Genomic DNA, 15,276 nt, shown 5'->3' on the forward strand with positions numbered 1-15,276 from the left:
CCTGTACACAACCTTCATCGATGCTACAGGGATACTGTTTCAAGTTTTTAACATTGAAACTGTGTGTGTGAGTGTGTATACGTGTACGTGTGTGTGTGTGTGTGGGTGGGAGAGAGAGAGAGAAAGACAGAGAGAGAGAGAGAGAGAGAGAGAGAGAGAGAGAGAGAGACTGTCTGTGTGTGTTCGCTCTGAAAAAACGAGAACACGCAAAAATAAACATCGTATTTGGTCAAGGTATCAGAAATATTTAGTATAATAGTGAAGGGTAACATTTGTTTTTCTCATAGCCTTTATTCATCAAGCTGACAGTGACAACATAATAAGGGAACACAGACAAATTAAATAACATATCCACAATTACTATAACAACAAAATATGCAAGCGGACCAATAGTTGCAACAAACTTCAGGCTAAATAACATCAAAAAGAAAGGACCAGGGGAAAAAGAGAGATCACACGTATCTAAGAAAACAGCGGTAACCATTTGTATGTCCGAATGTATCATTAAAACCACGATATCCACATCTTGCCTGTTCTAAGTGTCATGCAATCATGAGTAGCAAGTGGTGTAAAAATTGAGAGACACAGAAAGGCACAGTCGTTCCCATGAAAGCTTTTGGCTCACCATCTCAGATTTAGACAAGATTGTACATGAACAAAGACTTAGATTCGACAACCTGGCTGCTTCATGCGCAAAGTGATAATTTATTTTGATGTGTTATCATCACAGATTCCTGCTTGTGTTCGTTCACAAATCAGTCAATAAAAAACAATCACAAACTGCACCCAGGCTGATTAGTTGATGTGTTTAGCGATGGTCTTTTCAGGCCTTGTCTGTTCTGAGACTGTAAATCGAATAGTTTACTCGGGAAGGACTGAACCTTTCACATCAATATTCAACAAAAACCAACAAAACGTCTGAATAACACATACGAGAAGGGGGGAAAAATTAATGTGTGTGCTTTTGTTATCAGGGGAGGGAACCATCTAATCCGAGCAAAATTACCTCCCTTGATTTGTCTTACGTGATACATGTGCAAAGTGAATAAAAAGTGCATCAGTCACCAACAAATACAACTATTTAGCAGGATCAATTAGTACACTTGATGCATATATGAATGTTGATCTATTCAGAATAATAAATAATGTCCCGGCTGATACTCCCTGCTAAATTATTAGCAGATTATCATCGATATTTGTGTTTCCTATGCACAGCGTTTGTTTTTCGGTTGTTGTTTTGGTTCATGTAACGTTTCAGGCGTATTCTCAAGACATTTAGAGAACTGTTATGGAAGCCTGAAGATCAAAGACAAAAATGTATTTACTGTAAAATGCAAAAAAAAGAAAACGGGTTTTCCAATAGCTCCTGCCATTCTGATTGTGGACTTTAGCATGCATAGCCGTGTCAGAAGACAACAAATATACATGCAGCCCGATTACTTGAAATGTGGCATCGGTATTAAGTGTGTGTGTGTGTGTGTGTGTGTGTGTGTGTGTGTGTGTGTGTGTGTGTGTGTGTGTGTGTGTGTGTGTGTGTGTTTTGATGCAGCTGCAGAAGTAAAGAAGCTAATGTCTTACAATATTTTCAGAAATGATCGCTCTTAGTCTATGTTTTACTACAGAACTGAAGGAGCAATGGTTGAGAGTGAGGGGGTAGGTATGCAATATACAAGTGGGTAGATTTGTGAACCATCTGTGTGCCCGCTAGGTGGAAGGCGTCCATGGCATCCATGTAAGAATACATCGCTGCTCTGCCGATTCAGGATGAAGTCATAAGTGTCCAAGCCATTGTCCTGCAAGAAAAAACACGTCATTTTCAGTCCATTATGCATTTCCGTGACTAAGCTTTGGTTTAATCATCGGCCTGATAATGATGACCTAGAAGCAATAGATTTGTTATCAAAAAAGATTGAAAAAAAAGTAAATTAATTCTTTCCTTCTCCTTGTATTTATCAATGTGTTTATTCTTTTCTTCTCTTTTTTTTCTTGGGTGGGAAGGGGGGGTGGTGGTGGTGGAGGTGGGAAGGGGGGGTGGTGGAGGTTGGGAGGGGTGGTGGTGGTGGAGGTTGGGAGGGGGGGTGTGTGTGTTGTAATTAGTTGTTTTCAAACACTTCGGACAGATACCGATGCGCCGGAGACATAGAATTTTTCGGGGATGCATAATCTTGCGATCAGATGTGCAAGATGGTGATTGTTCTACACTACTCGTCATAAAAAAACTTTACAGATGCGTTTGAGGGCAGATCTTTATGATGAGGCCGTTTATCGTAAAACCAATTATATGACTGGAAAGGCCTTTTATGCCCCTAACTTATTCAGAAAACAGATTGAGTTTACATGACGTAGTGTCGATACAGTGAAGCCTACAACACAAACACACCCCAAAATCAAATTCGCAAAATCAAGGTTCCCGCGTTAAAATTGACAACGAATCAGAACTGCTAAAACAAAACATGTTTAGCATGTTCTTAGACAAAACAATCAAATTTGCATCCAAAGTAAGTCATGGACGCTATGGCATGCTGAGCGGTGTAGGTGTCAATCCTCTCAGCAGGCATAAAAGGCAGTTTTTAAAGTCGCTTTAGCGGGTAATGAGACAAAAAAAATGGTACAAATCACGGTAAACATTTTTACAAATCACGTTTTTGCGCCCGATATTTTCTTGTCAACTCCAAAGTCAAGGGACGAATACGAAATCCCTTGACTTTTGGGGTAGCGCGACTCTGTTACTGTTAATTTTAAGATTTTTATTTCTTATTTTTATTTTCATTACTCGGAGGTCCCATCGTTGGGAAATTCCGGTCGCTTCCTCCCAGTGGAAAGCTAGCAGTGACAGAGTCAAGGGATCTATTAGTCCCCTTTCGCCGTTATCCCAATTCGCCCCCATCCCATTTTGGCGACATTTCTTAGGCCAAGTGTCATTTTACCACCATATGTACCATTAGCTCCACATCCCATTTTGGCGCAATCCCGTTTCGCCGTTAGCCCATTTTGCCCCCATCCCATTTTCGCGACATTTTAATGGCCAAGTGTCATTTTACCACCATATCATGTACCATTAGCTCCACATCCCCTTTTGGCGCAATCCCGTTTCGCCGTTAGCCCATTTCGCCCCCATCCCATTTTTGCGACATTTTAATGGCCAAGTGTCATTTTACCACCATATCATGTACCATTAGCTCCACATCCCCTTTTGGCGCAATCCCGTTTCGCCGTCATCCCATTTTGCCGCCATCCCTATTTCGTGACATTTTGGATTGTGGCAAAAAAGGGATTTGGCGTAAACGGAATGTCTTCCTTTTTTTATAAGGGGCTTATTGTCCGTCAGGTCTTAATTGCCTATATTGGACATGAATTGGTTTATACGATTCGAGTTTTTACGCCCTCACGGCTTTTGATGTATGCGTGTTTAGGTGGTATCAGCCATCTGCACTTATGGTAGAATGACCAAGATCTTTAACGTGCCATTGTGGTGACACGGGGGTGGGAGATGGATACCGTCTCTGGGTCTGCACATAAAGTTGACACGTGTCCGTCCCGGCCCGGATTCGACCCAGCGACCTTTCGATCACAAGTCTAGTGCTCTACCACCTGAGCTACCCGGGCCCCATGTCTTCCTAGTTGAATAACGCAGTATAGTAGTATAGTGAGGCTTGGCAAGAAGAATAAATAAACAAGTCGCGTAAGGCGAAAATACAATATTTAGTCAAGTAGCTGTCGAACTCACAGAATGAAACTGAACGCAATGCCATTTTTCAGCAAGACCGTATACTCGTAGCATCGTCAGTCCACCGCTCATGGCAAAGGCAGTGAAATTGACAAGAAGAGCGGGGTAGTAGTTGCGCTAAGAAGGATAGCACGCTTTTCTGTACCTCTCTTTGTTTTAACTTTCTGAGCGTGTTTTTAATCCAAACATATCATATCTATATGTTTTTGGAATCAGGAACCGACAAGGAATAAGATGAAAGTGTTTTTAAATTGATTTCGACAATTTAATTTTGATAATAATTTTTATATATTTAATTTTCAGAGGTTGTTTTTAATCCGAATATAACATATTTATATGTTTTTGGAATCAGCAAATGATGGAGAATAAGATAAACGTAAATTTGGATCGTTTTATAAATTTTTATTTTTTTTTTACAATTTTCAGATTTTTAATGACCAAAATCATTAATTAATTTTTAAGCCACCAAGCTGAAATGCAATACCGAAGTCCGGGCTTCGTCGAAGATTACTTGATTAAAATTTCAACCAATTTGGTTGAAAAATGAGGGCGTGACAGTGCCGCCTCAACTTTCACGAAAAGCCAGATATGACGTCATCAAAGACATTTATCAAAAAAATGAAAAAAACGTTCGGGGATTTCATACCCAGGAACTCTCATGTCAAATTTCATAAAGATCGGTCCAGTAATTTAGTCTGAATCGCTCTACACACACACACAGAAACACACACACACACACACACACACGCACACACACACGCACACACACCACGACCCTCGTTTCGATTCCCCCTCGATGTTAAAATATTTAGTCAAAACTTGACTAAATATAAAAATGGGATGGCGGCCAAATGGGATGGTGTCAAAATGGGATGTCGCGCTATTGTTATGACACGGTAGTAAAATGACGCTTGGCTTGTGAAATGTCGCGACAATGGGATGGGGGCGAAATGGAATGCGGTGAAACGGCATGGCGGCCAAATGGGATATGGTGTCAAAATGGGATGTCGCGCAATTGTTATGACATGTTTTTTTAAAATGACGCTTGGCTTGTGAAATGTTGCAAAAATGGGATGGGGCAAAAAATGGGACGGTGGCAAAATGGGATTGCACCAACATGGGATGTGGAACTAAAACCACCCCCACCACTCAGCGTAGAGGCTCTAAACAAGAAAAATTAATAAAAATAAAAGGCATGCATTACTTTGTGGAATGCAATATTTTTACATTTTTACATTTTTACAAATCGCTGTTTTAGGTTCGACGTGATTTGTAAAATGTTTTTACATTTTTACAAACCACGGGTTAACAGTAACTCGCTAACGCATTGCCTTCAAACTTTCGGAGAGTTGTGCTAACACTTGTTGTAAAGTACTTTCGGAATTTCAAGTAATTTAAGACATTAGGTCTGCTGTTATTTGTCATGTCAGAAACAGTTCTTAAATTGACGATAGGTTTTTGCTGAATCATTGAACAAATTTTATTTGTTGAAATCTTCAAGAACAATGACAGATGCGCCACATACTCAAATTTCATGTACATATTTTATCAGACATGGGTGGTATGAGGATTTCAACGCGAAAGTAGTTTTTTTAAGAAGTTGACTCATTCAGAGCGCTGAGCGCAAATGTCGGCCTACGCATAGCAAAGCTCACTGCCAACACGCTTAACTGATCAATGGCTCTTGAAAAAGCATTTTCCAAAAATGTGTGTGTGCGTTTAAACAAGTGCACTTTGAACAGCCATTGGTGAAACTGTATTAAATTTAAGGGTAAATTGAAGCTTTCATTTTTCTAAATGCATGCTAATTCTAAAAAAAAATTCTGTTCAATCGGACAGGGTACATCTTTATTTTTAAAACTCTTTCTGGGATGTCGCATAACAGCAGAACTAATACCTCACATGACTTGAGATTTTGTGTGTACTTTACGACATGTGTTAACACAAATCTCCGAAAGTTTGAAGGCAATGCGTTTGCGAGTTACTCAAATGTACCATTCTTTGTCTTACTACCCGCTAAAATGGCTTCAAAACTGCCTTTTATGCCTGCTGAGAGTATTGACACCTACACCGCTCAGCATGCCATAGCGTCCATGTTAGACAAGATATGTGAACAACACATACTGATTTGGATGCAGATTTGATTGTGTGAGCAAGAGTGACCCTGTTTTTTTAATTTTTTTATTATCTCAAATTGAAGAACAACTCATTTTTTGCCCACACAAATTGATTTGATTCAGCTGTTGTGCCTAGCAGTGTTGTTTTGCCATTTTGAAGAAGACTGGGTGACAGGGTGACCCCCCAAAAATGCAACCCTCAAAAATGCTACTAACTTCTACATCTGTTGACCGAATCACTTTATATTTGGGTGACATAAACTTCAGCTACCGTGACACTTTCACAAAGGGGCAATTTTGTAGATCAAATGGTCAGACTTTTGTGCTATTTCAAAAAAAAAAGTTGCCAAGATGTGGAAGGGTCATGCATAGGCTTAAGTTTATGTCCCCCAAATATAAAGTGATTTGGTCAACAGATGTAGAAGTTATTAACATTTTTGAGGGTTGCATTTTTTTAAGGTCAACCTGTATTTGCCAAAAAATCAGCCTGACTGGGCCATTTCTACTTTAGTATTACGAAGTGAATTTCCAGGATGTTGTTATAACATTTCAAGATTAATAACTGAAACAGGACACATTTCTAAAGATTTCATATAACGATTATCCGCCCTATCCTGACACGCCCATCACTTTTCAGGTTGTTGTTTTTTCATCATAATTTTAATGCATAATTACGGCACATCATAGTTGAGTCATGCACAACTTATGGCGATTAACAGTTTTGAAACTGTTTCAGATTTTTAAGTACTATTTTTGTAATTACAGGTCTTTGACGGGTGGTTATCAACCTCCCTTTACCTATCTTGGTAGTGGTGACACACACACCTGGAAGGACATGTGGCTGCACTTGAAGTAGGCTCCTCTGGGAAGGATCCTCTGCAGGCCATGCCCAAAACCGGGGATGGGAGCCGCTCAGCAATGGACAGGACCAGCTAGCTCCCCCGCGGTCATCTCGTTAATCATGTTCTGACCAACACAGTTAAAAGTCCTATTGTCATGAAATAATGTGATGCATTCAAATTTTTATCCATTTTATCTGTTTTAGTAGATGTAGTATTATGAAACCAGCGGCATATAGATATAATTATAAGCCATGCTCACTTGACCGGCATTCATGAAACTTTGTGGAATTATCATCCCATATCTCAGGCCAATGTACACCAAATTTGAAGTAAGTTGCATAAGTAATTCATGAGTTATCAGCATTTTAATGGGTGGCATGTTTTTTTAATTTTGTTTTGTTGGGGGGGGGGGGGGGTTACTTTGTACATGTTTGTGTGTGTGTGCTTTATGCATTCAGATGTATACATATGTAAGAGTGTATGCATTAAATAAGTTGGTATATAATTAAAATTCTGTTGTTAATAAATTGTGTCTCGACTGATTGATGTGATTGTCGATTTTGTAAGTATCCTTTTAAACAGCAAACGGAAGTATAGTGTGTCACCACCGCCCCCCCTCTCTCTCTCTCTCTCTCTCTCTCTCTCTCTCTCTCTCTCTCTCTCTCTCTCTCTCTCTCTCTCTCTCATATGCACACACACGCATTTACAATATACAGCCCATACTTGAATAACTGAGATTAACATAAGCACTCAAGCAATAACAGAGAGAAGAAATCTTCAAACCATTACATTTGTAACTACACAAACTCACTGTAAGACTAAGAGACTGGATCTTTCTTCCCGATAACTCTTGGCGGCAGCTTCTTGAGTTGCTGTCCGCATGCGGACTCTCTGTGTCCTTGATTCCCTTTAACGTCCCCGATTGCGCTGACAAAGTGTTCGACCCGAGTATCGAAATGGACAGCTTTTGCAGAAAAAAAAGAAACAACAAAACAAAACTGTTAAAAGACATGGACAAACGGTTATACTTGACGGACATGAATCATAAGTGAATAAAATACGTGGCTTATACCTACCATGCAATACAGTACAGTGTTAGTTTATTTATGCCATAAGGGGCAAATGTATAATGAGTTACACGTTTGGCATTTTTAAGAACTATAAATGCATACATGAATCGTCTAAAACATGATCAGGTATAAGAAAACATGATCAGGTATAAGAAAACAAACACGTACAGATACTCCGATTCACTCAATCACTCGTACTACCACGTGAATGTCACACACACACACACACTGACACACGCACGCACGCGCGTACGCACGCATGTACGTACACATACATGCACACACGCACAAACACACATCTGCAGACATACGCACGCACATTTTACACATACACACAAACACGCACATTTTACACACATACGGCACACACATAGACCTAAGAAATACAAAAATAAAAACCAGCTGCATTCTAAGATTCGACCGGAGAATCTAGATCTCTGATTCAACTGATTCAGTTAGATCTGTAGTTGTTAGTCTTGCAGGAAAATCAATGGCGATTCTGACATCGATGTTGCGGGTAGTAGTCTACCGGCGTAAACGCATTATAAATGAAAGCACACAAATCAAGGACTCTTGTTGGAAAATACCATTGTTTTTGATTCCGATCCTTATTTTGTAGTCGAAATGTTTTGTGTGTGCAGAAATACAAATTTAGATCGATTGCAAGCGTTTTAGATTTCATTGTCAGTGTACGTGTGTCACTGTGTCGGAACTGTGCCTCTCGAAACATTCAGTTAGCGTTAGACCTATGCTTTTGCTTTATTTTTATGATGACTCCTTAATTCCTGAACCGAATCATTAAGCAGAGCCTCTTTGTAAACCGCCATAAAACAAAGTACCGTAATGTGCAATGCTGAAAGCGTAAATCTGACTTTTGAGAGGTTCCCTGAAATGCGTCAACTCGGCTAAGATTTAATATCTACGAATGACGAACACAGTACGTGAACAGAGCAAACAAATTGCTTGAAACTGTTTTGTTGCATTAGGAAGCCTTGTTTGCAGCCACTTAAAAGTTTTATACGACAAGAATGTATTGCATAATTGATAAAAAGAACTTACCAGAGAACTTTCGTCAAGCCAGCGGCTGCTCACCGCTAGGAATTCTGGGTGGTTGAGCACTTTGAAAACTTCCGGTTTACATTATGTTCCAAATAAGGATATCCTACTACGATTATGTTCCAAATAAGGATATCCTACTACGATGGAATACATCAATGAATTTTCAAACGGCTACACTTGCTCCGTCCTTTCTGATCGGAGGGGTGTTTTTTTTTAAAGTGTTAGTGAATGGATTAAACATTTTAGCGGTCAAATCTCAATTTCTGTGAGAAAATGTAGACAAGGACCTTTAAGTGTTTCTTGTATAGAATTTAGTCAATGTTTGTAAAGATTTTAGTCAAGCAGTATTTAAGTCCTTTGTACTGGAAACTTGCATTCTCCCAGTAAGGTCATATATTGTACTACGTTGCAAGCCCCTGGGGCAATTTTTTGATTAGTGCTTTTGTGAACAAGAAACAATAAACAAGTTGCTCTATCCCATCTCCCCCTCTTTCCCCGTCGCGATATAACCTTCGTGGTTGAAAACGACGTTAAACACCAAATAAATAAAGAAAGAAACACTCTCTCTCTCTCTCTCTCTCGCTCTCTCTCTCTCTCTCTCTCTCTCTCTCTCCCGCTCTCTCTCTCTCTCCCGCTCTCTCTCTCTCTCTGTCTGACTCTCTCTCTCTCTGACTCTCTGACTATCTCTCTCTCTCTCTCTCTCTCTCTCTCTCTCTCTCTCTCTCTCTCTCTCTCTCTCTTTCTCTCTCCTTTTCTGTACAGGAAGCGACGATACTGTTGGTTTTGGGTATGTTTCCAAGTGGAGGGATAGTGTTATCACACGTAATAATCCAGGACAGGTCTGTACAAGTTTGCATAATCGTTCTCATGTGAAGAAGGGTATCTTTAAGGGCTTTGGTTCAACACGGATGTTATAATATCAGTCAGCGTACAAGCAGGAATGTTAGTGGGCAGTCATCACTGGGATACTATATAGGCTTATACCCCAGTCACACAGAGACGCCGCTTCTACCCCTTTGTAAAAATTGTCGGAGAGCGTGGCCAATCGTGGCCCAAACGTGGAAGAATCTCCATGAGCGTGGTTTGGTCGGGGTGGGATCTGCTAGATCGGGAAGCTGCACGCTCTCCCCACGCTTATTTTGAACTGCAAAAACAAGCGTAGCCGGGTCGAGGCGCAGTACAGTCGTGATGTAGTTTTTTGTTCATGGCCCCCGTTACACAGCTCTACGTTTTTACGACGACCATGCCGATCACTCCGATCTGAAAAAGTTATCAAGTCGAGGCTCACCGTCAAAATCCAGCACATGGCAAATAAACAAAACAATATCAAGACTGTACTGCGCCTAGATCCGCCTACGCTTGTTTTGTGCAGTTCAACATAAGCGTGGGGAGAGCGTGCAAGCTTCCCGACCTAGCAGATCACACCCCGACCAAACCACGCTCATGGAGATCCTGCCACGTTTGGCCCACGATTGGCCACGCTCTCGGACACTTTTCAGTCGTAGCAGAAGCGGCGTCTATATTATGTGACTAAGGTGTTAGTGCCATGCGCTGGATTTTGACGGCGATATTCCCCGATTTGATAACTTGTTCAGATCAGCGTGATTAACAAGGTCGTGGTAAGGACGCAGCGCTGTGTGACCGGACCCTTAGACTGATGCAACAGATGCCAAAACAAGATAGGCAGTTACAGTGAGTCAGTTCGACACTATACGTTCTCACACGCGTTAGGGTAGTGCCTTTATTTTTCGTTGACGCATTTTTAACGTATCTTTGTGCTGGAGAACGGCAGTTTCTTCTCTGCAGCTTGGACATAGCGTTCTCCGTGTTAATAGAGTTTTTACATTTTCGTTGACCCATATCTTTATACTGAAGAACAGCTGTGCCGCTGTGATAACAATATGAAGGAATATTTCATCTTTCTCTGCGTACTATTTTGTGGAAAATACTGTGCTGGTGAGTATGTGTTGTGAATTGTACGAACGGCCTCTGAGTTTGCTGTGAGTGTTAACGTTGATGATGATGATGATGGTGATGGTGATGATGATGATGATGATGATGATGATGATGATGATGATGATGATGATGATGATGATGATGATGATGATGACGACGACGATGATGATGATGATGATGATGATGATGATGATGATGATGATGATGATGATAGATGTCACGGTAGGCCTCGGTTCAATCTCGTCTAAATTCCGCTGTTACAATATACGCAGGATCGCTTCCATAATTATTTGGTCGAAATAAGCCGGAAATAAAACACTAATATACTGACTGTTAGCAGACGATATCATCATTCGCCTAAAAGGCTCATGTTGATATCCTTTTTTCGACATGTCTGTTATCACTTGCTAACAGTCAGAATATTAGAAATGACTCATACTAACAATGTTCATGTTTCTGTCACAGCTCAAGCAACATAACCTTTATTTCACGGTTGACATACCCCCCCCCCCCCCCCCTCCAATGCTGATTATTTAGGAAATGTGAATACATTTACCCTGGCCTTCTGTTAAATTCTCAGCACTTGTATTTCTAGATGAGATCATTCTTCACCCTCACATCTCAACTTGATTTAACTCCTTCCACTGTTTTTTTGTAATATTGAAGTAAGAACTAACCGCAGCATTCTAGTCAGGCATATGACTCATTAATAAGTTTACCTTTGTCTTGTCTGGTTTGTATTGTCTTTTTTTTGTAATGTATGTTTGATGGTGTATGCTTTTAATTAAGCGTTGCTGACTATGAATGTAGATGTAAATGCTTGTATAACTGTGTTTTAATTTTAAATGTGTCAAGCGCAAAGAGCATAATTGTAAAGTTATGATGTTGCGCTATATAAATGCTCATTTATTATTATTATTATTATTATCTGTCTAAGTTGAGTCACATTAATGATAAATTAAAGATTTGCAGTTACTGCAGAGTTTTAGTTAACAGACATGTGCATCTAACACAAGACTTACAATAATCTAATTACCGGCTGTTCAGTTGTTAAAGTTTGAATACAGAGAACAGCTTTCTTTGACTTTCAGGCTATCAAATTTCGCATTGTGGCACTGACGATCCACTGGTCAGCATTGACACACAAAGTATAACACTGACCTGCACAGGAATTACGAGCGACAATATGTACTGGGACTTTCCTTATGGCCACGATGTCAATATTAAAATTGCTAGCTGTAGTATGGCCCAGCGCTGCCCTGTGACGGACGGTTTAAAGGAATGGTATGCAGTGGGCAGGCCACGGAAGGACACCAGTACTCTGACCGTCAAACGCAACAACAGAGCAAACATCACTGTAAGATGTGGAGGCTATGCCGTTGACAAAATAGGCAGGTTTTCAACGACATGTACAGTGCGTCTTGTGAGTAAGTGACAAGCTTCCTCATTATTTGCATTGTGTGTGCGCGCGCGCGTGCGCGCGTGTGTGTGTGTGTGTGTGTGCGTTTGTGTGTGTGTGTGTGTATGTGTGTGTGTGTGTGTGTGTGTGTGTGTGTGTGTGTGTGTGTATGTGTGTCTGTGTGCGTACGTTCGTGCGTGCGCGCGCGCGCGTGTGTGTGTGTTTGTGTGTGTGTGTGTGTGTTTGTATGTGTTTGTGTGTGTGTGTGTGTGTGAGTGTGTGTGTTTGTGTGTTTGTGTTCGCGTACGTGAGTGCATGCGCAGTTGTGTGTATGTGAGTGGGCGTGGATTTTCCAACCATCAAGCTAATGTTTTGAATAAAATCGTAACCCAGCTAGACCAAAGCGTTTGTTCCTACAGAAACCATAACAGAAAGTGGGAGCAATTCGGAACCAGGGAACCTGTCTCGTGCAGGCTCATATTGTCATCCATTTATTTGCTTACAGTCAGCATATTAATTATAACTAATAATATATGAGTGAATCGTTCCTTTTTTAGAATGTTACATTTGTCCCCATGAGTTAGAAAAAAATATGTTCAATGCACAAATCCTACAATATAACAATCGTGGAGAAAATATATATACATGCATACGCAAAGGCGTATTTTTATTGATGCGATGTTGAAAAAATAAGTCATTCATGCTTCAAAATACTGCCGTGTATGTAAAATGTAAGTGCTATTTTCCGACCTCTCCCCCCTCCTCTGGACCCTTAAAAAACAACAAAGACAACAACAACTACAACGCTAAAACAAAGAAAATAATCGCTAACATCATCAACAATATTTGAAGGACAAGATTCAGCGAATGCATAGTTATTTTTCGTTCTTTAAAGGAAAAACACTGTTGTTTTTGCTTTGATAAACTGCATTTGTTTTTAGAAAGTCTAACAGCTACCATCATTATGGTACCATGTTTTTAGAAAAGAGTGCAGGCGTATGCTACCGAACAAACTTTTGTGTAATTTGTAAACCCGGCAGTCAGCAGAAATTCAATCATTTTTAACATATAAGTTCGTAAATCAAGCAAGGAGAATGATTTGTGTGTGTGTGTTTTTCATATTAAAATCATGAGTCGATCACCTCTTAGCTAAGGTGATTGACTAAGCAAGTTGTTTGCTGAACTTATTTGATAGTTTAGTTCAATTAGGTGAGACATTTCACGGATTACGCCAATGTATATACCTGTAGGTCCGCCGGAATCACCCCCAGAAATCACCGGCATCAACCAGAACGAAGTGCTCACCGAGGGAGATAATCGCATACTGTCATGTACAGTAGCTGGAGGTGATCCACAAGTTGACCGCATCACATTCTTCTGTGGAGACAAACGAGGGGTCCATGCAGACACAAGTCCTGTAGAAAGCCGCGTCAAAGTGCTAACGAGCACTGTGACATTTGCTCATGTGAAAGCTGATAATAATGGGCTCGAGTGTCAATGCTACGCCTCCTGGTCTGGGGCTCCTGAACTTACTGCCAAGCGTTCATCGTTTACCCTTAAAGTTTTAGGTGTGTGTTTGCTGTGCTTTGAGCTTACTAGCCAATCAACCAACTACATTATGAATACTCACTACGAACTGCGTTGTATAAATGTTATTGTACGCATACATTGTTTGATTTTGTTGTTGTTGTTGTTGTTGTTGTTGTTGTTGTTGTTGTTGTTGTTGTTGTTGTTGTTGTTGCATTATGCACAATGCTGCACTGTACTCAGTTGAAGTAAACACGTCACTTCGCACCACATCGCATCACGTCTTATGTTTATTGAATAAAGGACAGTCTCTGCGTGGATTGCAACTGGCCAGTTACTTTCTTGCAGGATTTGTGTTACTGCATGAATGGTAAGCGTGGATGTGTTCGGGAGTGCCTGAGTGCTTGTGTTTTAACAGCAACATTAAAAACTTAGTAGGCGTAACTGTGTTAGGAAGTAGGATTGGGTTGTTTTCGTTGTTATAATTTAAGGCGCACAATATTATTTTGAACAGCTTTTTTCTCATTTTTTTTTTCAAGCAACGTCTGAAAAGCAGAAACTGCCAGTGGTTGCCATAGCAGCGGGTGCAGGAGCTGTGCTGGTGGTCGTTGCTATCGTCGTTACTGTCATCGTCGTCGTCGTTGTGGCGAAACGAAGAAAAAGTAAACGCTACATTCCTTTTTGTCAGACACCTTTTGATTTCGAATTGAACTATTCTTGTTTGCTACAGCATATTTTCTAGCTTATTATACACGTTCTTTCCGGCGAACAAAATTACAAAATCATCAAGGCTCGCATCGCACATTTATTAACAGGTTCTTACTCTTCTGATTGATATTAAGTTAAATATATCATGTCTTGTGTGTGTACATTCACAAATCCATCCAAGCGTTGCTCCCTTGTGGGTACAATGAAACTATGATTTAAGATTAAAAAAACAAGAAAGGTAAGTTGTTGGAACGCTGTTCAAAATTACATTAGTCACAAATTTGTTTTTTTGATTCTGAATTTTGGAACGTGGGCAGTCTCTTATTTGTGGGATTTTTTTTCTCTCATGATTTAAGAGTTCAACTTTAAAGTGTGGACAGTGGATATTGTTCATTGAAATAATTTGTAGTGATCGACCTTTTTTGTTGTTTTTTTGTTAAACCAAAGTAAACGCTGCATTCCTTCAACAACTATTTCCCTTTGGGGCCGTGTTTTTTTTCTCTCGCAAAAGGCATTCGAGCTTTCAGTCTCCTCAAGCACCACACGTACTAAGCTCACGCTGCTTATTTCAAATGTATAAACACACCGCTGAAGTTGCGGCTCGAAAATTGTCTTCACGTGAACCATGTATTGAGACGGAAAGTGCTTTTACGTAAATAGTGTTTAAGACTACAGTCACAGCGCATTGCATACGACATTGTAAGTCCTTTCGTATAGAAGTATTTACTGTTTACTCGACTCGTGTTAAAAAAAATACCTTGCGGGTAGATGAGAACGAGAGGGGGGTGAGGGAGGAGAGAGAGAGAGAGAGAGAGAGAGAGAGAGAGAGAGAGAGAGAGAGAGAGAGAGAAAGAGAGAGAGAGAGAGAGAG

General features: G+C 40.3%; 1 protein-coding gene and 1 long non-coding RNA gene across 2 annotated transcripts in view; one reads left to right on the forward strand and one right to left on the reverse strand.

The window, feature by feature from the left end:
• Positions 1-310: 310 nt before the first annotated feature.
• Positions 311-7,617, reverse strand: LOC138973483 (uncharacterized). Its single transcript, XR_011458037.1, has 3 exons — positions 7,498-7,617; positions 6,670-6,810; positions 311-1,793 (listed from the first exon to the last, which is right to left on the reverse strand). It is a non-coding gene; the product is annotated as an uncharacterized lncRNA (long non-coding RNA).
• Positions 7,618-11,867: 4,250 nt separating this feature from the next.
• The window catches only part of LOC138973484 (uncharacterized), a 6,976-nt gene continuing 3,567 nt past the window's right edge, over positions 11,868-15,276 (forward strand). Inside the window, exons 1-3 of the mRNA XM_070346197.1 lie at positions 11,868-12,198; positions 13,421-13,738; positions 14,237-14,359. Coding sequence (XP_070202298.1) covers positions 11,958-12,198; positions 13,421-13,738; positions 14,237-14,359 — 682 coding nt within the window. The 5' untranslated portion in view covers positions 11,868-11,957. The remainder of the gene's footprint in view (positions 12,199-13,420; positions 13,739-14,236; positions 14,360-15,276) is intronic.

Source organism: Littorina saxatilis, linkage group LG8 (genome assembly GCF_037325665.1).
Source record: "Littorina saxatilis isolate snail1 linkage group LG8, US_GU_Lsax_2.0, whole genome shotgun sequence".
Taxonomy (NCBI): Eukaryota; Metazoa; Mollusca; class Gastropoda; order Littorinimorpha; family Littorinidae; genus Littorina; species Littorina saxatilis.